General features: G+C 38.5%; 1 protein-coding gene across 5 annotated transcripts in view; it reads left to right on the top strand.

Annotated features, from left to right (window-relative positions):
- PPP3CA (protein phosphatase 3 catalytic subunit alpha) overlaps positions 1-26,009 on the top strand; it is a 205,985-nt gene extending 179,976 nt beyond the window's left edge. Inside the window, exons 9-15 of one of the 5 annotated variants that reach the window (XM_075031837.1) lie at positions 3,164-3,289; positions 5,938-6,012; positions 10,905-10,928; positions 13,954-14,038; positions 18,133-18,230; positions 20,960-20,989; positions 24,245-26,009. In XM_075031837.1, the coding sequence (XP_074887938.1) occupies positions 3,164-3,289; positions 5,938-6,012; positions 10,905-10,928; positions 13,954-14,038; positions 18,133-18,230; positions 20,960-20,989; positions 24,245-24,438 (632 nt within the window). In that variant the 3' untranslated portion in view covers positions 24,439-26,009. Of the gene's footprint in view, positions 1-3,163; positions 3,290-5,937; positions 6,013-10,901; positions 10,929-13,953; positions 14,039-18,132; positions 18,231-20,959; positions 20,990-24,244 lie in introns of all 5 variants that reach the window. The other 4 variants (XM_075031828.1, XM_075031841.1, XM_075031848.1 and 1 more) reach the window with 4 other exon arrangements.
- The last annotated feature ends 729 nt before the right edge of the window (positions 26,010-26,738 follow it).

Genomic DNA, 26,738 nt, shown 5'->3' with positions numbered 1-26,738 from the left:
TGATTTATTCAACTTGCACAGAATTTAGAAATAGACTTAATGGATAAATAGAAGAAATAGTGGGAAGGGAAACTACCTCAGCTCACTGAGATGATGAATTTGAAGTTTTAGTCCTTCTAAATGAATCTTCACAACCATTAAGTGGTCCTTTTTTGTGGTTTTGACTCATTTTTGCTGTAAAGCCACAAACTATTTATTTTTATTATGCAATTGTGTCACTGTAATAGGAGAATGAATTTCGATCTGCCATATATAATTTAAGCCAAAAAGTGATGGAAATATTAAAAGCATCGACACTAGTTTTCTCATTTTTTGCTAATAGCAATATTAAGCCATTTTTATTTTACTGAGCAGCAGAATGGCTGCCAACTGTCAGACTAGGATGGGCAAGAGTCAAATGTGGTTTATTTAAATGGAGGGTGTCTGCCTGGCAGAAGTTTGCGTAAATGTTAGCGAGCCGTTTTCTGTGTCTGTCAGTGAGTAGGCTTAAGAAAATCCCAGGTCACTCTGGACTCTGTCATTGGGCACAAAATGGAAGACATTTAGCAACCTATTCAGTTTTTGTGGGAAGCAACAGTCTAGTGCATCAAAAAAAGTTTCTTCTCTGATTGACACACGCTTTAGTCAATGGAAGGAGATGAATAATCAGAAGAAATTGTCACCCCCTTCAGTCAATGTTGCAATACACTGCATTTCCTATGGTGCTGTGTCATATTGCAGTCGTGCAACTTCATTGCTGGCTGTTAAATGATAACCAGCCCCTGGAACTGTGTTCCTCCTGGGGGAGCCACAGGTGGGAAGGCTGGAGGAAAGGGGAAAACAAAGTATGATATACCTCCTTCTCTACATGTCTTTGGTGTGGTCTATTTCTGACGTACTTTTGATTCATGGTGTTTCATCATTTATGAAGGCATTATCGTGTTGCTTTCTTGATTCATTTTTCTTTGACTAAAGCTGAGGAGAACCATTCTGAAGGTCACATGTTACTAGATCTCATCAGGATGGCTTAATTCCAAGCTTAAAAAGGCAAATTGAAGATGATTTATGTAAAGTTACATACATGTCTTCCAGTATGTGCAGTATATTGTCTCTAGCATAAAAAGTATTTGATGACAGCTCATCTTCAGCTACAGAACTAGAATGGTTACAAGATTGGGTGATGACCAGCGCACGCAGTGAAGTCAGCACTGTCTACATGAGAGTAAGCATCTGAGCGGCGATTGCATTCAGAACTATATGTAAATGCTAGTGGTGAGATTTATTTCATGTAAAGTTAACTGAGCTGTCTTTTTAGAAGTGAAACCCCACCCTTCTTTTTCTGGTAATAAAAATGTAAAGTGCCAGCACCTTTTAGAATGGATGGAAGCTTCAGCTTGTGCTGACTGTTTAGTCCCATGTTGATTACAGATCCTGCCTGCAGTCTCCTGTAACTGTATTGTTTAAAAACTTCTATGTCTTTGTGTTCAGCATAGTTATGAGTCCCTCTGGTTTTCGTGGTCATGTCAAAATTACCTTTTTCTCCATGAGCAAAGAAATACTTGCTCTTCTATTTCATAAATGGCTCTGTTCACATCCAAGAACAGATGTATTCTGTGCCTGTGCAATTTAGAAATTACTGAATTTCAGGAAACAGATTCTGAAAATTAAAATATACCCTAATTAGGTTAGAGATACTGTTACCAGGTTAAGTAACTGCATTATTAAGATTTTACATTACATGTGTCTTTGCAAGAAGACAGAAAAGAAAAAAAAAAAGAAAAAAAGGAGAAGGAAGGAATGAGATTTAGTTTTAGTGTTTCCCAAGCTGAGGCAGTTGGCCCATAAAGTGAACAATAGAAAGCAGCACTGGATGATTTTTATTGAAAGACCATATTATTGAAAGCTCTCCCTCAACACATTAATTTAACGTATAGACCTGTAATACAAACAGCTGCTGAACCCACCCCCATTCTGTGTTATTCCAAGTGGTCTCAATGAATGGCCTGAGGTTTGAGTAATCTACAGCACCTTAATAACCACTTATTGCCATACAAAAAATTTAAAAGTGCATGAAAGTCTAGATTTGGTGTGGAACATAGTGTTAGCATAGTGTTGGGCAAACTTCATGCTTTGGAAAATGAGTTTTGATAAGGGCAGTTATGTAGGCTTATTGTAGAGTTCACTGTATTTTATGTGCCACATTTTCAACATGATTACTTTCCTCCTTCCTAGCCAAACTGATATTGTCCCTTTCTCTCCTGCCTGCACTCTCTGCCATCTCAGTTATACCCAAGCCACATTCAGCCTTTCCCTCTTTCACCTGACTTCTGACTGCACTGGGCCTATGTACAGCTATGGTCTCTTCTAGAAATAAATAGCTGTTTCTTACTGATATGCTTTGTAATACTTTGATTTACTTTATTCTATTAATATTGCAAAACAGGTTAATCAGATCCTGTTTCAGGTACAAACCTGAAGTCCATTAACACAGGTTAACACTATACTTGGCGTAGTGCTTTAAAAATTGGCTATGGCATAAGTATCTGTATTTCTGCCCATTAGCAAAGATAGTCTTCTTTTGTGTGTGTGTGTGTGTGTTGACAAGAATGATGTGAACTTTAAATGGCGTAAGACAAATCGTATTAGTATTCATTCATACTATAGGGAGCACAGTCTCGTGTGCCTAGCGTTTGAATAATAAGAGAAGAAAGTATCATCTGTTGTACAATACTGTGAATGAAATATGTTGAAAATGCTCATTGGAAGAGCAGAATTCAAACTGAGTGATGAATGCTTTTCTCTGTTATCTCCAAAGTATGGTTGTGAGGAGCTCAGATAACTGTGTGAAATGGGTACTTGTGGATACTCTGCCTCGTTCCCTGCTGGTGGCAGATCCCAGAGCCTACGTTTGTGACTATTCAGAGCTATTAATTCACTTACCAACCCACCTTAGTGCCAGGGAAAGCTGGCGACACCGCTTTCAGACTGGAAATGGCTTGCAGCTTCTTTGAGGCTGTATTCTGTCATAACTAGCAGTCAAGTGCTGCTGCTGCTGCTGGGTCAAGTGGTTGAAAGCTGCTGAGCAGCTCTGCAGGCTGTGTGTGCTGTGAGTGTTACTGGTCTGGTAGCCAGGCACACGCACGTGGCTGATGTCTCTCTTGTTTCTTTCCTTTCTCCCTTCTAGCTGCAGTATTGAAATATGAGAACAACGTTATGAATATCAGACAGTTCAACTGCTCTCCTCATCCGTACTGGCTTCCAAACTTCATGGATGTGTTTACCTGGTCCTTGCCATTTGTGGGTGAGAAAGGTACGTAAATTGGCTCTGTTTGTAGAAACTGCAAAACAGTTTCTTAGTCACTGTACATGTCGCCTCATTTATTTGAAATGGCAAGAATAAGTTGAAGACAGATGACTTGCTTTCAAGGACAAATTTGAAGAAATGGGCCTCAGAGAGGCAAGCAATTACCAATTGTTAATCACAGTTCTCTTATGTTTTTATCATTTCCACTCTTTCCAGGCTATGATACTGTTATGTTTCTGCTGTAGAAATAGATTTTATGGCATTGCAGGTGCATTCACTGAATAAAATTCCTATTAGTTTTTCTTTTATAAGCTCTTGGGCGTTCCCTTGGGTATTGCTTACTGCTCAAGTGCCATCACAACAGACTTCACTACATCATGGTTACATCCTTACCCAGCTGACCTTTCTATTAAGACCATGGGTTGCTTTTTCACCAAGAAACACAGAGCTGGTGTTGCTTAGTCCCAGTCTGGTTAACTGTTCCTGGAGAGAGTAGAGACATGGCAGGAAGAAGGAAAACCTGCTCCTCAGCCCCTTCTCTACCCAGGGCATACAGTGCCTCAGCGCTGGCGAGAAGGCTCTGAAGAACATAAATGATGTTTTATTGAAACACGATGCTCTTGATGTTGCCTGAAGACAACTTCATGCTATGAATGGCAAGCACACAAAAGGCATGAAAACACTTTGGTCTAACATACTAAATGAATACATAATGTAGACTGCTTAAACACCAAGTCATTTTATTCAGGGCCTGAGATGAAGCTTGCTTTGATCCATCCATTATAGTATATTGCTGCAACAGCAATTACTGCCAGAAAACTATAATAAACTCCTAAAAGCTGCTTGGAATAACAGTTCTCTCTTAATAGGCAACTGGAAATACAGCCAGCTGTGGCTCTTACCTGCAGTCATGATCGGCTTTGTTTTCAGCTACTCTTTTGTATGAGGAGAGCTGCTGGTGAGATGCCTGAGGTCTCTGTGAACAAAGCCGATAGACAATGAAATAGGGATTAACAAAGAATAGACAGCTGTTTCCACTAATGGAGACATTACATAATCCACGCTGACATGTGTTGCAGACTCTTGTGAAGCAGATAAAATGCTTTCATTTTCTTTGGCCGTAAACTCAGCTAGGCTGGTTTTAGGATGGGCCTGTTCTCCATCCACACTGCAGTCCTGTAAGATGTTCTGTGACGTCATTTTTTCAGAGGCTTCTTATCAGTGGCCTCCTCAGGCGGGGCTGCAGGATGCACAGATTTGTTGAGATTCTGAGACCATGGATGCTGCTCCTTCTTTTTTTCTTGGGTTTTTTTTTTCTCCTTCACGTCTTCCAGTGGTCACTTTTACCAATTGCTTGGAAATTTTAGATGCCCTAGAAGTGAAATTAGTGTTTTCCCTTTCTCTGCAAAACAAAACTCAAGGATGTAAGAGTTGATGTTCTACACAGCTTTTTATTTATTTCCTTTCTTTTATAGATATTTTTTTCCCTCAAAAGCCAACCAAGGTAGGAAACTGTTAGTTTCACTTGTTGTTGTTAATGTGGAAAGTCTTTCCACTAATCCTGTCAAAGGAAAATATTAAATCCTTCACTAATGTAGGAAAAATATAGCTTTGTCCCACACTTCTAATGTTCCAAGCCATCATAGTTGTCACAGAAGAGGATTTTAATAACCACTTGATTAAAAAAATTAAAGTTTCAACCTGTGTAGCTAGTGCAAGACTAGACATGCCTGGTAACCCTTTTAATGATGCTTACTACATGTAGATGTAGTGGAGTTTCTCTCAATCTGCTAATGATTTTACCTTGTAACTTTGGCTTTTTTGATCTCTAAATTACATTTCCTTGGTTGTGATTTTTCCTGGGGTTTTTTTGGCTGTTCTTATTCTGTGTGCTCTCTGGTTAGTGTCTCACTGTTGCCTTTCCAGAAAGAGCTGGGACCAGGTTAGGGGTAGCCTGAGGCTGACCTTTCTGTGCCCAGGTTGCAAAATAAGCAAGCTGAATATATTCTTAATTCACCAATAATGATATTTCTATTGAATATAGAATAGTTCTGGCTGGAAGAGACCTACAATGATCATCCAGTCTATTTGTCCTGGATTTCAAGGGACGCTGCCCCTTTGTGGACCTCTTACAAGGGTTAATGTTTTGTTGAACTGAAAGTATAGTGGCCAATACCTGGATAAATAAATAAATATTCTGTGATCCCTCTTGCTGTAACTTTTTCAATTGCAATGTCGTTCCATTTGCTGAACAGGGAAATCAAATCCTACTGCAATGTAGCAGCAGGAGGAGAGTGGTCAGGTCTGTTGTCCAAGTTGAGTGAAAGGCAAAAATGTATTCAGGAGGAGAAAACAGAAGTTACCTAGTTCATTGACAATTGCAAAAAGAGAGATCATAAACACATTAATTTTTTTTTAAGGTCTATTTGTTGTGGTGTTTGTTATATTTGGAACAATTTTTATGGAAACCTGTACTTTTTATTAACTACATAAGACACTTCAAGCTTATATTACTACATGCATAAAACAAGGTCATGTTTTTTAAAAAGTGGGTGCCATTTCTGTACTGAGTTTTCCTTAACACTACTACAGCTAGAGTTTACTCTCTATCAGACCAGAAAAGCTTAATATCAACATTTTGTTTTCCATTTTAGTGACAGAGATGCTGGTGAACGTGCTGAACATCTGCTCAGATGATGAACTGGGGACAGAGGAAGATGGGTTTGATGGTAAGAGCCTCCTGCCCTTGGTTGAGATTGTTTGCCTTGAAACTACTTTAAAAGTTTATTTACTAACCGTGGGATAATTTTCTGAGTCCCATTTAATTTCTGTGCCGCTGAAAGCAACTGTTGCGCTAGACTCCAGTGGATTTGTTTACTGCATGCTTTGGAAAGAATTAAGAGATCTTCTGTCCTGTTCTAACCCTTTCCTTGGTCTCACTCTTTTGGTTAAAAAAAAAAAGTATTTCCCTCCATGAAATCTGGTTTGTGTTGTCACGAAGAGGTTAGATGTTGATTTCATGCATAAGATCCCAGGGATTTCCATAGAAAGTTTAATTGTATCAGTGAAATTATCTTCCTATAATGAAATAAGCTTCCTGCAGAGCTACTTCCAAAATATCGGTACCACAACTTTGGAAGACTTGAAATATTTCATTAGTCACCTCTTTTAATGCACTTGTGTATCTAAAAGGCTTTAAGAAGCAGTAGAATCAATAAGAATAAATGTGCAAACAGATAGAGAAATGTTATGACCTGACATTTCTGCTAAGAGAGGAATGGTCACTTCTGTTGTTATTTGGGTTGGAGTTTATATGATGATAAGTTGCCTTGTACCTGTTGGTTTGACTGTAAATGATACTTTATGTCTTGCAATTTGGGGATTCTTAGAAGTCAATTTATATTATTAGACATTATTTTCTGTTAGGCTGTGCAAGAGTAAATTGCAGCTCTCCAAAATGTCCCTTCTCAGTTGAGCAAAACTGAAAAAAAATCCCATGCATCCCTAACATTCTTATTAGGAATGCTTACAGTGTGTAAAAACCAAAATATTTAGGAAAAGAACAGAAATATTAAAAAATTCAAAAAAACAGAACCTGGAAAAAACCCAAATATTCTCCGGGTGTTTGTAGGTAGAATGAATGAACAGGGAGAATGAAGAACTTTCAAGTTAGACAAATATTTAATGAAGTTGTAATTAATAATTAAACTTCTCTCTCAAGGTCTTTATTTTTAATCTTTGGAAGGGGAAGCTAGATCATGGGTTTTGACAAATGTTTCCTTCGTGATGGAGAGGAGTATGGATGATAGCAGTTTGATTTTACTGTGAATAGCCAGATGGAATTCCCTGTTCTGCATCCACCACGGAGTGTGGACATGAACAATTATCTTGCAGGACTTGGGACAAAGACTGAATTTATTGAAACCAGTAATCAGTGGAGAGAAGAAAACACCTGTTTGCATATTGTGCCCAATTTTTTTTCTCATGAAATTTAAATAAGTAGCTACTGTGTAATTAAAGCAGCATGTGAAACAGTACGGAGGCACACAATGAGTAAAAACTGTGTCAAATTAAATACAGTAGCAACAAAACCAGGTGCTTAAAATCCTTGGCTCAAGAAAGCACTTAAGTGCAGGCTGAAATCCCACTGAATGCAATGCCAAAGCAAAGGCTTTATGGGAAGGATTTTTAAATTAATTCAGCGCTGGCCTAATACTTTCTTTTAAAGTTGTACTATAAACTTCCGTTGAGCACAGATAGGCCAATGCCTGTAGTCCTTTTTGAAAATTTTAGTGCGTCAGCGTTCCCATGCCTTAAGCTACGTTTCAGGAGCACGTTTTCCAAAGTAGAGTCAGAAATAACGAGGCATTAGGGGTCTTTGGGGACAGCAGCCCTCTCCGGCTGCAGGAGGTCTCCGCATCTACTGCGGTTTTCCTGGGAGGAGGGTGAAGCCCGCCGCGTCTCCCTGGGGTTTTTACCACAGCACTCCTCCAGATGTGGAGTTTGCAGCATTGCAGGTGTCTAAGCAGGGAGACAGGCTGAAATCCTCTGGGCTTGCATGTGTGTGTACTGCACAACAATATCTAACAGCATTAAAGTTTCCAGATGAGGCATAATTAAACCATTCCTGGTACTGTAATGCTAATACTGTTGTCTAAATCTGCTTTCAGGTTTTTTCTGTATGAATGATTTTTCTGTGTAAAACATTATGTTAAGGAAGATATTAGAAAAGTCATCTTCTTTAGCATGTGTAGCTAAAACCAGAGCTGGTGTATGTTCATGTCTGCTTTCCCGGATAATCCCCTTGGAGTTGTAAAATGGGATCCATGGCGCTGGTGCTGCGGCTTGCTGTGGGTGCACGCTTGTACCTTCAGCCCACTGGAAGTGGTGGGCTCGTGGGGATCGTACACATGGAAGAGACTGGAGGATTCAGGCATAAAAGTAAATTTGAGGGTTGATTTAAATTTAAATAGAGGCTGATGTCTTTAATGATTTCATGGTGGGTTCTGATGTATTACCTGCACAACAAAGGAAAATCCTTTTTTTCTCAGAGATAGTTGAGTTCCCTCTCTTATTTTTTTTTCCTTAGAGTCTTGCCTTTTGGGGGAGAAAAGACAAGATGTATTTCATTTGTGTTCTTGATGAAAGAGACTGGAATGATTATCAGCTTAAAACTGTTTCTTTAAGGGCTGTATATTGACATTCTTGTAGTGGTTCAACATGTCCGCTATTCTTCTTCAATAATTTCTGTCCAGCTTCCTTGGAGGACTGCAGCAGTACAGTCCTATTTGCCCACTGACATTTTTCTTTAGCAGCATTTCTCATAGAAGGAAATGCCTGATATCTGCAACAGCAGATGCATTTTGTTTGATGGAATGATTCTTTAAAATCATTGCTTATTTTTATATCATCAGTAGTTTTCAGGGCTCGCTGCTGATTCCCTTTCTCTCCTTGCAGTTTGAACATGCCCTGACCTGGGTTCCCACATGTAATGAGAATGATCCATCACTATGGTTTGCACTGATCATTCATTTCATTCATTTGTTATCTTCTCTTACACTTTCTCGCCCTCTGTCTTCCCCTCTCACTTCTCTCTTCAAAACAAAGCCCCATCGGTATTGCCTGACCTCACTGCACGGTGTTCTTGTGAGCCCCTTTTTATAATTATTATTTTTTGGTTCCGAGTCATGCATGTTGCATCTAGCCATGAGCAGGATGCTCAACAGCATGCAGTCCCTTTTTCTCTCTCTCTCTCTCTCTCTCTCTTTTTTTTTTTTTGCTTAAGGAAACACATCATGGGGATCTGATCAATTTGTTGTAGGCAGTTTCTGTGTATGCTTAGTGGGAGAAAACCTAAATAGCAATCGTAGTGCCCTTTATCCCATATGTCCCTGCTGGCCTGTATTGGCCTTTTGGTTTCACTTGCTTTAAAAATGAGAGGATATGATAGGTCAAATTTTCTTATCTCTGATAGTTTCCTCTTGCAGTACTTTCTCTTTCCTGTTTGCTATAGTGGTTGCAATATAATCTGATCCAGCAAAAAATGTCGTGGGTGAACATTAGCTCGTGTGCTCTATGGTTTGTGCATCAAACATATCGCTTAGCAATAGGAGCTGCAAATACTTCTACCTAGCCAGCATATAGTCAGAGTCCTGTTTTATCTGAATTAGCAACATTTCTGGCCTCATGAATTTGATTGAAAAAACTAAGCTGCTAATTAAAACAGTGCAATAATGTAATAGACAACTTGACACAAATGCACTGCTTGCTTTGTATGCATCGCTATCATGATTTGGCATAAAGACACTCCTAAATTACCTGCATTAATTTTTGTATTGCCTTCAACATTGTAGCTCACAGCCTTCTCATGGAAAAGCCACTGTCACAGTGCTAGCTGCAGCATGTATTCCTCAGCTGGAAGACAGCTTCCCCAGTACAGTGCTGTAGTCCGAGCCTAAAGAGAAGTACCAAGTCAAGCACCTCCTGCCGATCAAAACCTGGTTCTGCTGTGAACAGCTGCATACGAAATTTGCCACAGCTCTTCAGTGCAATAAACTGCACTTGGGGCAAGCTCTGCACCAACTAACACAGAGGCTGGCTGAGCAAAATCAAAGGCCTCATCATTATAGTCTCAGTTACTTACCAATGCCTTGGTAAGGGTGTTCATGATACTGCCTGGGCAGATGAGAAAGTCTTAGCTTTTCAATGAGTTAATTTTTAACTAGGAGAGAAATGGAGGGGTTTTCCCACTGGTTTATGTTTGCTCGTCCTCCAAACTAGCAAGGTTGGGCTGCAATGTATACCTACTCTCTGTGAGTTGGTGGCAGAGGGGCATTTTAATGTGATCTTTTTATTTATTTATTTGGCCACATATGGTTATTTCCATGCCCAAACCGTTTTTCATGTAAGCCATAGTACGGCACATTGGTGTGCTCTGCCTCTGGGCCAACCTAGCAGCGTGCACTAGATAAGCAGTGCCCCCAAAACACGTGTCATGGTGCAGTTGTGCCTGGGCACCGAGTGCTGCACTTGTACCGTGGTGGTATTTGGATTTGATAACTGTAATCTGCTGGACCATTTGAACAAATGCATGTGCGTGGTAGATGGCACAGATTTTGGTAGAAGCAGCAGACATGTCTATGATAGTAAGCTATTCTTTCAGATATCAGATGTAAATTGGAAGACTTGGCTTGATACCACTAAGTAAAGAGGAGTCATCAGGCAGGCACCCCCCACATAAACTGGGGAGACTGTTTCTGAGAAGTGATTAAGCCTTATCAAAGCAGCGGCAATAATGTAGGAGAAAGTATGCGTTCAAGGGGTGGGTGGTACCACCGAGGCTAATCTTTGCTGCTGATCTTCTGCCTGCATGTTGGTTTCCTGCAAAACCTACTAACAAGGCTTTAAGCTGAAAAGGTTTTTTATCTTTTTCCCCATCGTTCTCAATCTGTTTCTTTCCTTTTGGATGTTTCCTGCCTAATTTGTTTCTTTTCTGTTTTTCAGACTTTACTTAAACATTGCATTTCCATTGATGTTGTCAAATGTTCTATATTATTTTTTATTTTCATTCTACAAACATCACTGATCTTTTTCTTTCCCCCCCTTTGGAATTCATAAGAAGATCCCATTTATGCCCAGAAGAAAGGTATTCAATAAGTTGGAAGGCTTAAGTTTAATTAATTTGCCTAGTGCTTAATTAGATAATATATAATATATTAGGATACCAGTGAGACATTTGGAGTTGGCTTTTTTACTCAATATTGTTTTCTATCTGTTCAATACTACATCTCAGATTATTTTCAGACTTTATAGGGGTTTTTTTCATTGATCTGTTTCTTAATCTGAAGGCCTAAATTACATTTCACCTAAGTCCTACATATCTGACTTGCAAGATCTGTGTTTGGATGCTACAAATCCGAAATCCAATAGAACTTGTTAAATTACTGAATTAAGATTCAAAGCTTTTATTCTACCTGCCAAATAATTTTTCCACTCTGATTTTAAACTTGGCTGTGTTCATGATTTTTTTTTTTCAAGTTCCTTCATGCAAATAAGGTTTGTTTAGATATTGAAAGAAAAGTAAAAACTTAGGAGGATATCAGGCAACGTTTGCAAAGGCTAAAATTAACCCTTTTACTCATAGCCAGTTCTAAGGTTATGACCCATTTGCTTTCACATAAGTGCATGCTTAAGTGTATCTGAAGTAATTCATAAGAATTTGCAGTAGTGGTGAATTTCAGAATACTAAACTGGAGTAGTCACACTTGAAATGTGAGTCTAAGCTTTATATATAACTAGTTAGGGAATCCAAATACTATATCACGTTAGTAGTATTCAGTCAAAACTAACAGGGCAACAAAACATTGTGAATATCAGGTGCATTATTTAGCAAATAATGTTTTAAAAAACCAAATAGGATAAGTAAAATCATTAGTAATATTGAGTAAGCAGAGAATATTTTAAGTCATTTTCACAGATCTGTTACAAATTAGGAAATCTTTTAAGTGTATATTTAGTAACCTTTTATGTGTATTGATGAGAAACAAAATACTGCCTTTGAGCCTGCTGTGTTTTATGATTAAGTATTTTTTTCCATTCTCATTTTATATTTAAGTGTAGGGCATTGTATTTCACTTTGGTCATAAATTATAATTCCAGTTTTCAGTGCTCAACTTTTCTGGAAATTAAACAGTGACTGAAAAAAGTTGAATATACTTCTAAGATCAACTAGAACAGTGTGCGTTTGTAATAAACAAGTAGGGATAGTTACACTTGGGGGGGGGGGGGAGGCAAGTTGTGTTTAAGTGCTTTCAGAGTAAAAAAGGATGAAAACCATGCCTTGTGTATCTTGAGAGTACAATTCAGTGAGATTGTAGTACCTGAGGCAGGAATGTACCCCCTCTATTTCCTGAAGAACCCAACTGAATCATTGCTGTTTAATTTAAATTTTCCATTAAGCTGTTACAAATATATATAATTCAGTTACAGCTGAATTACAGCTGTTGCTCCCACTCTTTGTTGTCTAGAATTAGACACTTATGCCTATTTATATCTTTGTATTTTTTTATACCTTATCTTCGTATGTGGGAGATTTGAAAGCCATCATTCTGAACATAGTTTCTTTCAGTTTGAACTTCAAGATACAGGCTCATAATTTCAAGACAGCCTAAGTGGACAGTTAGAAATGCCTGGAAGTAATGCGTTTAATAGCTGCCCCAAAAGATGGGTGCGTGCAAAAGCAGCACGCATGATTGTAAGACGTCTACTTTACACTCCTCAGCAGACGTACGACCATATCCCAGTACGTACACCCACTCTTGCAGCCATCACCCACGTCGGGCAGTGCCTCGCTGCCCTGCCCGCTGCGCTCCGGCGGCTGTCTCTGACGCTGCCTCGGCTCCCTGGGGCTGTCCCTTCTGCTGCCGTAACCGCCTCCCTCATCTTCAGCCCTTTCTGCTGTTCTAGCTTCCGCGATAGACTCCACTTTATAAAATGGATCAATTTGCTAGGAATTGAAAATAGAAATTTTCATTTTTGTCCTTGACTTCTGGAGCAGCAAAGGAGGAAGTGTTATCATGATGCGTAGTGGTTTTCAGGTTGCCCTCTTGAACCTTGGAGGCAGGAGTTGTCAGGCAGCATCCATACGAGCCAAGGTTACCTATCATTCAGAAACCTTTGGGAGAAATCTTCATGATGTGTGTGGTTATGAGTGTGATAATTCAATTAAACTGGTTTACTTAGTATAACATGGCAGTTTCTTGGGGACACGGGAGGTCCTTATTAAAAGAAATTCCTCGTTCTGGTAACTTAGGACTATTTGCTTTTCCCATTCAGGTGGTTCTCTCTTGGATGCACAGACATTATTCTAGGTTTTGATGATAGCCAAGTAACAAGTACACGTGCAAACTTAGCTGACCTGTAGTCTCCGTTCCAGCATATGTTTTTTTTAAGGCAGATTATTGTGTGAGTTCACAAATTTCAAAGTAATTGTAATTTTGAGCAGTGATGAGAAGGAAGTTGCTCTGTGGAACTCTCTTAACCACTGCCAGCTGATGCAATCCCTGCCTTTTCATGCTGGTTTCCAGGACTCTGCCTTTAGGTTTTATAGCCATTTAAATACTTTTTAACTAGGGATGGGAAAACCCTAACTGGACCCTCTTGGCCTTAGGCTTAACCCACTCGCTTTTTTTAGAAAATTAAGAGAAACATGATTGGTTTTCACTTAAAATGGTAAGACTATGAAATAGATTTTAACTCCATTGTTGTTTAACTTTTCTTTGAACTCTTTTTTTTTATGGTTTGGGCACTGTTCATGTTGAATACCTTTTTGGCATTTTGACTATTTTCTAAGAAACTCATTTTCAAAAGAGTATGGTCTCTGAAAATGTTTTTGAAATAGAAAATTAGGGTACATTGATGAAAAAACATGCAGCTTTAATGTGTAGCAGGAAAAAGATCACATGTCTAAAGGTACTAATAACTAGATTGTTCAAAAGTGATCAGTCTTGGGCTGTAAATAACAAAAAAAAATAGTATTTTTGGTTTTGACTACAAATGTGGCTTTGTTTGGCAAACTATGGCATTAATATGATGTTTCTTGTATTTAGAGTTCAGAATAGTGATGTATCATTTACAAATCCCTATAACAGTTTTTAATGTGTTTTCCATAGGAGCAACAGCTGCTGCTCGAAAGGAGGTTATAAGGAACAAGATAAGAGCAATAGGAAAAATGGCTAGAGTTTTCTCAGTGTTAAGGTAAGGTTTTGTGCTGTTTCAGATTCTTTTTTTATGTTAAAGGACATCTTTGAATGATTACTTAGAGCACTCTACTGTTAATCAAACAGCAAATTTGATATTTTAGTATACCACCCAACTGAGTTTTACTGGAACCTTTTAAAATTGTTTTATTTATACAATACTGCTATTTATTATGGCTCTGAATAATCTTCCTCAGGGCTTTTGCTGAACATAAACCAGACGAACAAACAAAAGACATCAGCAAAGAAAATTGCAATTACCCTTTTTTTAAAAGACTTTTGCTCACCAGGTGTACTAATTAAGTCTTAGCCACTGCAAGGCAAGAGTTAAATGTGGAGAAAGGGCACGTTCCACATCATGTCTCATTAAAAAGGAAGCCAAGTGTCCCACTTTATCACCCGTAGTTGTTGCTGCAGACATGAGTAAAGATGATTAAAGATGATAGCATTAGGGTCATTTAACTAAAAGTCCAGGAAATCATTGTGCAGACGACAGCAACTCGTTACCTTGGGCTGCACTCCTCCAAACACATGAACATGAGTAACTAATTGCTACCCAGTGTTTAGAACTCTCCATTTGATGTCTCTGAGCAGAAGAGAAAACATGCTGTACTGTGCTGTGGTCTAAATATAGAAAATACAGTTCTCCCCCCCTTTCAGCAGAGGGATTTTTTTTGCAGGAAATTGTATGTTGCTCTGCTGTAGTCAGTTTATGGCTGTAAAACAGTTAGTGCAAAATCAAGGGATTTTTAAAAAATGTATTGGTATGATTGTATGATTGATATAAAAAGAGAAAATAAAAATAGTTCCTTGAAGAATATACTCTTAATTTCAGATGAAACTCTCAAACTTGCTTGATTTGAGACTCTTCTGCAGCATGCAAGCAGTGGGCAGGTTGTCACTGGGGCTTCACATGGACACAGCAGTTTGCCCACACGTTGCATATTGCAGCAGCATAGCTTTAAATAGCATACTGAGATGGAGGACTTTGTACCTGGGGTTCCCAAAATGTTATATGTGAATTACTAGTGATGCACAAGCTACTTCAAAGTGGTACCTATCAAAAAAAAAAAAAAGAAAAGTTGGCATCATGCCTTTTCCCTAAACAAGATGGAGGAGCAATCAAATGTTTCCACCTGCTCCTCTGTACCAAGTCTGGCAGAGAGCCGGGAGCCGACATTGCCACCACCTTCATAAAACAGCATGATTATTTTTCTCTGATGATAGTTGAGCAAACAAAGTTTGGGAAACCTGGCTTTCTCCTATAACCTTGAACTGCAGCTTCTGGATCTGCTGTATTTTGTTGTGGAGCGCCTTTTGAAATACAGGATTAATTCAACAGAAATGTGAACTTTAATATGCAGAAGGGCCTGAAATTGGATGCTCAGCTGATATGTTTGAGTTTTGTTAACTTGCAGGTAATTGACATCGCCTATATGTGAAAGACTTTTTCAAAGGGAACTATGGGGCAGAAGCTTTCTGTGGTTTCAGGGATGGAAGAATAATTCTTGCACGTGCCCTGTCTAAAGTGATATGCATAAGCCTCATAGCTTAGGGTTTTAGCACCATTTGAAACTTTGAGCCCTCTTAAATTATTTCATGAAAATCAACATTTTAAGGCACTGATGGAAATCATACTTGATCTTTCCCTGAAAAGAAGTCAAATTCATCTCAGAGTTGTTCATGAGACATTTTTTTATGCCTACCCCATGCATCCCAACAACTCCAGAAGACCAGAATTGACTGTATGTGGTAGAAGAGAAGCCAGCGGTTCACTCACTGAAGCTGCTGAGCCTTTTACAGTTCTTGGTTACTGATGGGCCTTGAAACATTGCAGGAAGGACTGAAAATGAAGAGTTTATTTGTTCTCCTTTAGCTTTAACCAGCAAATACATCCTTACTGTCGTCAGAGGCATAGTCAGCAAATAAACAGGTACCTCCAATGGGCAGTTTTGCTGACCAGTCTTCCAGGGGGATGAGTGACATTTCATCCCAGCCACGATTGCCCCCCTTCTCTTTAGCTGGGAAAGATTGATTCTCCTCAGCTAGGTGCCAGGCTTCTAGACAGCAAAGATTACATGAGGTTAGTCTTGCAAATGCTGTTCCTATACAACAGCCTGGGTTATTTTTTCTGTCTTGCCAGCACAATCCCCATTTGACACACAAGTGTCTGATAACTTGGTATAACCCTGTAAAGACTGCAGTGACACCATCATCTAAACCAGCCTATTTCAGAAACCTTTGAAGTTCCTGTTTGAGTCATTGCTGGTTTATGACATTTTTTTCACTAATTCTTGAAAAGCGTTTCCAAACAATCAGCACCTGATGTGACCATCTTCAAAGGACTCAGTCGAACATCTCTTCCCTGAGCCAGAGTTGCCAGCTTCCTCGAGGATGTAACCTGAATGTAAAACTGAGATCATTTCAGCCACTTTTGTCTCAAAATTAGATATCAAAATAATGTTGTACTGAGTTTCAAAGGTTATAAATGAGCTTTGCTGAGGATAGCCATCATAGAAAGATTGGCTTAAGCTCGGTGGAAGAGCTCACGATTCCCTGTCATTGCCTCTCTGTGACTTTTTTTCTCAAGTCTGACTTTTCTTTGGATATATTTAGACAAGAGAGAGGTAAATAAAATATTATTTACCAGTTTATTTATACATATATAAAAATGTCAGTTTATTTTCCTTTTTTTTTAAATGGAATTAAAGGACATCAGCTAGAAAATAAGGAACACTGAAGGCTAAAAAAATCTCACAATTTGTGATACAGAGGTTTCTTGGGAATATGCAGTTTGAAGATAATAAAAATACAGTGAATAAACTTATCTTATGAAGGTGAAGCTAAAAGTGCCATAGCGGTCTAATTTAAAAAAAAAGAGAGATTAAACGCACTGAATTGAAAATGCAGATTATGCATTTGCTTGCAGGGGCAAATAATCGAGAGAAAGCAAAAACTTTGGTGTATAACTCGATGTTGAAAATACTGTATTAATTCTGGAAATATTTGGCTGTTGCATTAGTTCTGATTGCTTAGGAAACTTGCAAGGAAAACAGTCACAATTTGATTTTGACTATTACACAAAGAAAAGCGTGTACAAGGAGAATAATTTTGAAACTAAAAATAGAGCTTGAAGAGTATATGTAGTAGGTACACAAGAGTTGTTTGAAATACATGAGTGATTCAGGGCACGTAGGTCTAAAGAAAATTGTAAGTAGTAGAATTGTTGAGAGACAGTTTTGATAGACAAAACCACATTATCCTCAAGTGAACAAGGAACTAAATTCTGTCTTTGTGTTTGCGTCCTCCAGCTTACTGTCATTATATATTTCAAAGTAAAGCACTTCAAAATAGGTTTCCCTTAAAGAATTGGGGTCAATTTTGCTGCTGAGAAAGTATGTCATCACAGACAGCATTACAGTGCTCATAGAAAGCTGTATTTAACAGCTTGTCTGGATAGAGCCGTTGTATTCCTGTTGCCATATATTAAAAACTGTATGTATTTAAAGACTGACAAAACATATTTAGGTTTCCGAAAACATTTTTCTTTAATTCAGTACCATTTTTAGTATACAAAACTATTAGGAACAGTCCTAGTAAGGGTGGAAGTGCTTATTAATTTTAATGAGCTGCCTTTTTTTAAGTGGATGGTGATCATTAATAAATAATGCACCTGACTGCTAGTGTAGACAAAAGCAAAACAACAATTTAAGTTGATTTTGGACCACATGGTGCAAGACATTTAAATGTGTTGTTGGCAATAACTGCTCCTTTGGTCCTCCTCCCATCAAGTTTGTGGTTTTATGTATATGTATTCAAATGTATGTCATACTTTGTTTCATAGATGCAGGTTATAGTGTTAACTATAGCGGGAGTCTGTGTATGGTGTGGTGCAAAGGTGAACCACTTACATAGCAGTGCGGGGAACTGTACTGGTGTGGGTGTTATTACCAGATTCAGTCTATCTTGGTAAGGAGATTGGAGATAACCAAATCATTGCAGGGCAGGTGTAGCTTAAGGTGTCTAAAATGTGTTCTGTGTTTAAAAAAAAAAAGACAATTATTTACTTTTGGGGTTTTTTTCCTTCTGCAGAGAAGAGAGTGAAAGTGTGCTGACGCTGAAAGGTTTGACTCCAACAGGAATGCTGCCCAGTGGTGTGCTCTCTGGAGGAAAACAAACACTGCAAAGCGGTAAGCATGTTTGCCTGTGTGTGTCATTATGTGTAAAAAAACCAATTGGTTTTCAACTGCAGAACCCAAGAAAAATAACCGCAGTCTTCTCGGAAAAAAATAAAGGACAGAATAAAACAAGCGGTTCGTTGTACTGGAGCATTTGCGAGCAGTTCATGTAAGGCCACTTCTCAAGACTTATTGCGTACCACTGATTTACAAAGAAAGAAGGGGGAAAAAAAGTCCCAGAAAATCAACTGTTCAGAATGGTAGCTCAGCATTGCATGTAAAGTGCGCTCTTTCCACAGTTTACAGCATCTTTGGGGGGTTTTTTGAGAGCAGCCTTTGATACACAGAGTACTGAATGTTCAGCTTGGATAATGACACTCAAATTCTTATTTTATCTGATTTGTTCTTCTTCATAGAGAATCACGAATGGAAAATAGCTCTAGAATTAGATTTTCTATCCTAGCAATTCTAGGTGACAGCATGATAACAATTTCACTCTGATTTAAGCCCAGGTGAAGGGAGGCTCTTACAAACACTGCATTTGCCTTGTATACAAACATAATACAGATTGTCAGTTCATTTTTATACCAAGTGCTTCTAGTTACAGGAAATCTGTAAGTCTATAGTAGGGCTGCCTTTGATGAAATATTCCTTTTGGAATAAGGAGCTGCAAAGTATTTAATTTACTACTGTAAGCTCTCCTTTTTTTCTGTGTGTATTGCTGTAGAGTATATTGCAGGCACACAAGAATGTCTCTTGCTTATTGAGGTTCTGTTGGCAGTAGATGTAAGAAATAGAAATGCTTTATAACCTTAACACAGTCTCAGCCTCTTGTTTTCCTGTTTCCTTCCCGGAGCATTCTTTCTCTGTATTTTTCCCTTTACTGTCTCTTTTACCTAGAAGATTCAGGTATATGGTGGTAAACCTTCTTTTCCCCTTTTTTCCCTTCCCTTTTTTCTTTTTGATGACTTGTGTGTTACAGACATAGTAACGTTCTGCTTTGAAAATGCTGCAATATGATTCCACAGGATGCCTTTCTTAATGGGGTTGTGGTCTTTACCTAGGCTTTTCTCCATATAGTTGCTTTACATTTGTCAGAAGAATTGGTCCAAGAAAACTGCTATTGTTGCCCTGGCAAAATATTAGGAATTGAAATGAATTTGAGAAAATTGCCTAAAGTTCTTGTTACAATGGCTGAAAGGAAAATCTCCTCATACTGCAGTATTCTGGCTTAGTAAAACATTACTATACACAAGCTTCTGCATTAGTTAACACGTAGTACCCCATTCACCAAATAATCTGAAGTTTACATAGTTTCTGTTAAGCACACATTCGTATTACCATACGTATTAACAGAAAATATGAGTGGTATGTTCTGTTGTGGAAGTATACATTTTAGTCTTCATTTTTTTTCTAATGTGTCAGTGCTGGTTTGGATCTGGTTATTCATTTTAATTTCTCATCCTACTTATTGTGTTTCCTTTTCTTTTAAGTTTGCATTGGTTTCGTTCCTTGATTTTTGCCATCTCTCTTGCTCTGTAGCTTGAGAGGCATAGGCTTATCTTGGTGCATGCAGGTTAGCTCCTCTCATTTCCCCATGCAGCAAGATAATAGCATACATATTTTAATATTGATCTCAATCCATATTTAACATCCTAATTTAAAAAAATTGTTTGAGTTTTATGGAGGATGAAAAAAGCTTTTATGTAGGGGAAAGTAAGACAAAAAAGAAGAGAGGAATTCCTAAAAACTTGGCTTCTTGAGCTATTCTCTAAACCAAAGAAGTTCTTGAGAATCAAAATTTGTTTAAAATATTTGAGCTGTACCATTGGTATATTGAATTGCATTTGCTGATTTGCACTAGCTTCTAAATCTCTGACTGTAGAAACAAATTCATGCCAAAGCTGATGGGTAGAATTCAAATAAAATTCTGTCTTTAAGAACAATGAAACAACGGTTTCAAAACAGTGGTAACATGGTATTTATAACACTGCAGCAACCTCCCGGTTACAAACTTTTCTCTCTCTGACCAGGCTTTGCAATTTTGGAGGTCCAACAGCTTTCAGTCTTGTATCTATGTCCATTGATTTAAATAAAATACTAGAAGAATGCCATTTTCGGAGATGGGGTTGACAAGAAGGACACTTACAGATGGAGCAGACTGGGCAAGATTGCAAGCAAAAGCAAAGCTCTCTGAGCAAACTGTCCCATGCTGTGGGGAAGTTTCTTTTAGTCAGAAGAGAGAAAAAAATCATTCTGAGAAGTTGTATATGTGGCTCTTTTGCCTTGTACTGCCAGCTAATACATTTCAAGCTGACATCATAAGTGGTACGAATTCTGTGTGATGGCTTTATGCCATTTTTCGGTCTCTTTTGACAGGGCAAATCAAACTGCTCTTATTCAAAGCTGGGAGAATTATATAATGACCTTTTCAGGTCAGATGTGCAATATGGAAGACATTTTCATTTTGTAGTTCTTTTGAGTCAAAAGAAAACTACTCAAATGTGTCTTTAAAAACTTTTAGTTTGTGAAACTTCTGCTTCAAAACAAGCTGTAGCTTAATTCAATCTGCAAATTATTGTTTTTGTGTAAGCATTTCTCTGTGTGTCTGTTTTGCCAAAATCCAGCACTTACAGTAACATTAGTGTTGTAGCTCCTTTGCTATTCACTGACTTGTTCTTGGAGTTAAAATCCTCTGCTCATTTTTCTCATTCGTTTTGCTACCCCTTTCTTCTCTTCAGCTACTGTTGAGGCTATTGAGGCTGATGAAGGTAAATTGGCCAGTCCCCTTTCTGTTGGTGCCACAACAGATAAGGGCTCTGCTGGGTGTATTCATTTTGCTGTAGCTTGTACAGATTGTGTGGGTGTTGGGCTAACAATTGTGGCTCGGTATTAACCAAAATGTAATTGCTTTAAAGGGGAAAACGTTTTTTGTTTTTTTTCTGTTGCTGTTCTTGTGGGGTTTTTTGTTCTGAAAGTTACAATCACGTTGGAATTGCTGTATGTCGAACTAAGCACTGAGTAATGCCACAGGAGGAGATCAGGGGACTTGGATTTCACGGGACATAAGTCGGCAGCAGCTCGTAAATGCTCTGTGACACATAGCTCAAAAGCTGTGAGCTGGAGGCTGGGTCTTGTCTCCACCTCAAACCATCCTCAGCAATCTCTGGTGGAGGAAAACACACAGCTTTTTAGAAATATTCTCTCTTTTTCTTTTGGGTTGGTTTTTTTTTTCCCTTTTTCTTTTTTTTTGCTTCGGTTTGTTTCCTTTCTTTTAGGTCACTAGTAAAAAAAATTTATTGGTCTTTTGTTACAGTTCAGCGTGTTTCTGTTTCTCTTTAGAAGTAAAACAACATGAGACATTTGTCTGCAAGATGTCTGCTTCCTCTGGTAGTGGCAGTTTACACACTGGATATTTACATTAGAGCAACCATTAACACCAGCACCATTTTAGCTACAAATATAAAGTGACTGGCTGCCTCGGAAGATTTCTGAATGTTTAGTATTGAAAACTATGGTGCTTTATTGACAGACCTCTAATTTAACCCTTAAGCAATTTTTAACGCTACAGTTAAAACCTAAGTAATCACATATTGCAATGTAGATGCGCAATATTCAGCATTATAAAGTTTTGGAAGAAGAATTGTCAGAATTCCCCTTTAAAACAAAATTATTCAGTTGTATTTTGTTCTTGCCCCTCTCAAATTTTCTGTGGGTATTTTTTTTTAGTTAATTAAAAAAAAAAAATCTGATGATTGCTGTCCGTTGGTAAGATGTGCCCTTTTGGCCAGTTGAATTTGTTTTTGATTTTTGTAAAGCAGTGAATAAAATTACAGAACAAACGAGTAAGAGAAAATACAACTGCTTTCTAAATAGCAGTGAGTAAGCTGCTATTTATGTTGGAATTATCTATTCCTATCGGCAATCTCTAATCTGCAGTGTGCATTCTCGTTGACAGTTTGGCTGTTTTCTGTGATTTTCTGTGACTATGTGTTGTGTTTTAGTATACTCTCAATGTAAACTGCTAATACTCGTTGTCTGACCAGCAACTACAGCAGAGCACCTTCCTCATTATTACAGACAATAACCTGTCTGCTTGAAATACATTCGATTGAACATGCCCCCATTCCAGCAATATGCACCCTTCAAGTTAATTCTTGATTTGCCATTCTTGCTAGTTAGACACTGTAACCGTAGTCGTAATGACTAGTCTATGTAGATGAAGCTAACGATGGAGAAAATATTTTGCCCTTTACCAATTGTCCATCTGCAGTTTGATTCAGGGCCCGATAACACCAACTGGGCTGTGCTACTGGCAAGCTCCAGGACACAGCAAGTGTTTCAGCTTCAACACGGCCATCCATTAAACTATTGCTTTAAGGGATTGGCCTGGGTGCTTGTTAGACATCTTCATTTTTGTGGTAGAAGATAAAGGTAAAAAAAACAAAGAAACAAACAAACAAAAAAAATCCATGAAAAAACTCACTGTAGGGCCTGTTCTGTTTTCACTGCTCCATCCCTGCTCACTTGACTAATCACCATTATGTTGTTGTTGTTTTTCTGATTTGAAGTATAATACATGTTAAAACCCATGCACTTCACAAAGTTCCAATATAACGTTTGTGAAACTGGCTAAGGAACTAAATCCTGAGGCAAACAGGATCTATCCATTTTCACAGGAATGGTTGGCAAAACTATCAGCATGAAAACGCTTTTCTCACTCCCCCCAAAATGCAAGGACTGGTAGATTGGTACCAGGGATGTTCTGGGGTTGGGGTTTGTTCGCTGTTTTTTTTTTTAACAGAAGTTACCAGCTTGTCCAGAATTGGGACTGCATATTGGAAGGAAAGCAGGAGTACTTCAGGGTAAAGAGAACATAAAGGGAGGGAAGAAATACCGAATTTGATCTTTGAAACTCCCTTACCATTTTCTCTTCAGGGAGTTTGCAGCTTCCTGGTACTAACACACCATTTCTGCTCTATGGCATGTTAAGATAGAGACATAGCAAAAGCACCAGTTCTGGAAGTGCAGTGCATTGATTTGGTGCAGATAAGAGAAAAACACACAGAAGGCTATGACAAATTATCTACAGAGTTGTGACCTGCTGTTTGCCTACGGTGCTTTTTTCTCTTTTGCTTTAAATCTAACGATCTTCAACTCTTCAATTAGAGAAAAAGAATCAAATAAAATAAAAATCACACTCTACAAATACATTCCCCAGCCTGTGGCTGCCTTCTGAGGTTGGTGTGGCCTCATCAATGTTGCCACTGAAGGCCAGATCAAAAGTCCTCAGGTTCAGTTGGAACTTTGGTCCTTTGTCAGTGCGTTTCCAAAGTTAAATTGTACAAATGTTCAAAGGTTACGATATCCCTGGTCTGCGTTGCACGGCGTTACTGCTGTTTGACTCAAGCTGCTTTCTAGAAGTCCAGGGATGTGTCGGGCAGGCTAACTGCCCCGAGCGATCAACAAGCAGCTTGCCTGTGTTGAGAACATAAGACAACCTGTTGTAGGGTCGCCCCAGATCTCCCATAGCTTTAATGTATATACCGCAAACTGGCCTCACCATGTCATCGCCACCTGTAACTGGGCAGCGCTTTTTACCCCGGTCTTTGAAAGTCAAATGGGAGTTTTGCCTGATTAAGGATGTTCCGGTGAGGCACGATGTCTTTAAGGCTGTAAGTGATGACGACAAATGCTAACTCACCGGCTCACGGCTCTGCCCTAAGCATGGTGCCTAATTGCAAACTGTAGTTTCATGTCAGCTTCTCAGCGTTTGAAGCTGAACCCCGGTGGACAGCAAAATACCGGAATTTGATCTCGTTGAAAAAAATAGTTGTGTTGCAAGAGACGGTGGTGGTTGGTTAACCCCCAGCTCTTTCTGAGTACGGTAAGGAGTCGGTCGTGTTGTCAGATCTTCTCATTGCCGCCTTCACAAAGAAGGACTTTCGCACTCATTGCTAAGTTGGGGGAAATGCTGCCAAGAGTTTTACCTTGCTAATTTTACTTTTTAATAATCCTTTATTTAGCTATCAAAGGATTTTCACCCCAGCATAAGATCACTAGCTTCGAAGAGGCCAAAGGCTTAGATCGAATTAATGAGCGAATGCCTCCACGCAGAGACGTGCCATCCGATGCCAACCTTAACTCCATCAACAAGGCAATCTCCACAGAGACTAATGGCACGGACAGCAACGGCAGTAATAGCAGCAATATTCAGTGACAACTGTCTGGGAGGGGGGTTAAGCTGCAGGGCGCGATGGGGTTGCTGCACATCAGCAGTGGGATGTTCTTGCCTCTGATAATAGCTTACTTGCTCTGGGGGCCAGGTGTTGGATTCAGTTTACAAAAATCATCTACGAAGAGATCGTCAACTTTAATTTGGTGGGAGGGGGGGTGGGGGAGAGACACCTCCTTTGGATATGCCTTTAAAATGCTTGCAGAAAAATGAAAGCTCATGCTGGTATATATTGCAAAGTTAGGGGAATGAACATGTTTTCCTACTGCATTGGGAACGTCTAGATATGTTACTGAAAGGCCTTTTATTATGTTACTGGACATGAAAACTTTGTTTAATTTCTTACTAACTATTGTACGTTTACAGTTGCAGCACTAAACATGGACAACATCAAAACATTTTTAACAAAATGTACAAACTAAATAAGGACTATTTATTGATAATGTTTTGCTACTCTTGTCAGACAATGGCTATGAAATAAATTAGGCAGTCTTTAAAAATATAGAGAAAAAAAAGAAAAAAAAAGAATGTTGGAAATTTGTTTAAAATGCCAAAAAAAAAAAGAGAGAGAGAGAAAGAGAGAGAGTGAGAGAGAGAGAGAGACAGTTTAATTTTGTACAGATTATGCTTACCTCAGGTTTCTTTAGTGTGCTTCAATGCCCTTCTTTAAATATAACACTTATCTTACTAATTTGGCAGCAATTATCCTTTTCTTTGTTTAAAAAAAAAAACTGGAATAATGATAACATTTATCTTTTTTTGCTGTTTATATTTAGGGGGGTTTGGTTTGGGGGGTTTTCTGGGTTTTTTTGGTAAATCAAGTCTTGGTTGTGGCTTGCTGAATTTAAATATTTATGAGTGGTGCATTTTTAAGTATAGTGAACAAGACACCATATTAAGTGCAGTGAAAAGCATCTATATTCTGTAAAAATCTGCCTATGCATGTTTTTTAAGAAAAAATGGCTGTATAGGCCTGTATGGGACTGTAATGCGCTTAGTGGTCTGACTTATACTGGAAATGTATGTATACTGGCGTACTTTATATTCTCTAAAAAAAAATGCTTAATGCCTTTGAAATTTTGTAATCAAAAAAAAGCTTTGAAAAATCTAAGGGGAGAGTATTCTTAAAGTTTTTAACATAAGCTTGTCAGTGCACATATAGATCGGTAGCATGTTTAGCAAACCTTGTGAAATTTAAATAAGTTTGTAGTTACATGTGAAATTCTAACTGCATGATAACTGTTAATGTCATAATGGTTTAGTCATTTTGTTCTGTTCTGTCATGTGCCACAAAATGTGTAATTTTTTCACTTTTTTCCCTTTGTATATCAGTTACGGGTTTCAACTGGTTCATTCTAAAAAAGAAAAAGAAACAAAACAAAACAAAACAGTCCATTGATATTTTTTAACAATTGTATAAGTGCCCAAGTAATTCACTACAGCCTACAGCCTTGCCTTTGTAATTTGACTTCGAAATGTTGGCAATCAAAGCATGCACTTGTAACAATGAAAGAAGCATTTTATATTACTACTCAATAAAAATGTGCATGAACTTAAGCACTCTTCCCTTTCTTGCTGGCTCAGTCGCAGAAGCACACACGTGTGTGCGCTTGTTGCTCTCTTTCACTTTGGACAGGAGAAGACCGTTGCTGTAAGAGAAGAATGACTCATTTCACGATTCAAGGTCAGTTCTTTACTAAGAAAAAAAATCATTTATTACCCAACTGCTTTAGGCTACTGAACATCTGCAGACTTCCCCCAAGTTCTGGTTAGAACGTTGGGTTTTCATTAAAATGAGTAGGATGTATCCCACAAGCAGAGTGCAGAAGAAAACCTGTGCCCTCTGTGTGCTTCCCCCCCCCTCATGTGGAGTGTTCAAAAAAGGTCAATTAGTATCATTTACAATGTTCCTTTAAGGAAAAAAAATTTCAACCATTTCAGATTTCAAATGCTCTCTTAGTCAGAGGTGAACTGTCAAAGCTCTGCCTTGTTCTCATTTTCTCCCTAACTGTGCTCAGCATCCTTTCACAGTCTGTCATCCTGCAAAGAACTGATGGATGATGCCAAATGGTGCAGTGTTGTGGGTATTGCTTTAGTCCTGCTTTCAGGTAGCATTATTAAATGTTGGCTCGGTGTCTGCTTTATTACGTGTTTTTCCCACTTTAGCTCTTGTTATTTCTGGCAAAATATGACAGGTGGCAAAAATAAAGAGAATTCATAATATATGGGACTAGGAAGCCGGATCAATTTTAGATTTAAATTTTTATTTCAGATTGCACAGAGAA

Source organism: Buteo buteo, chromosome 1 (genome assembly GCF_964188355.1).
Source record: "Buteo buteo chromosome 1, bButBut1.hap1.1, whole genome shotgun sequence".
NCBI lineage: Eukaryota > Metazoa > Chordata > Aves > Accipitriformes > Accipitridae > Buteo > Buteo buteo.
This window is presented reverse-complemented; position numbering and strand designations above follow the sequence as displayed.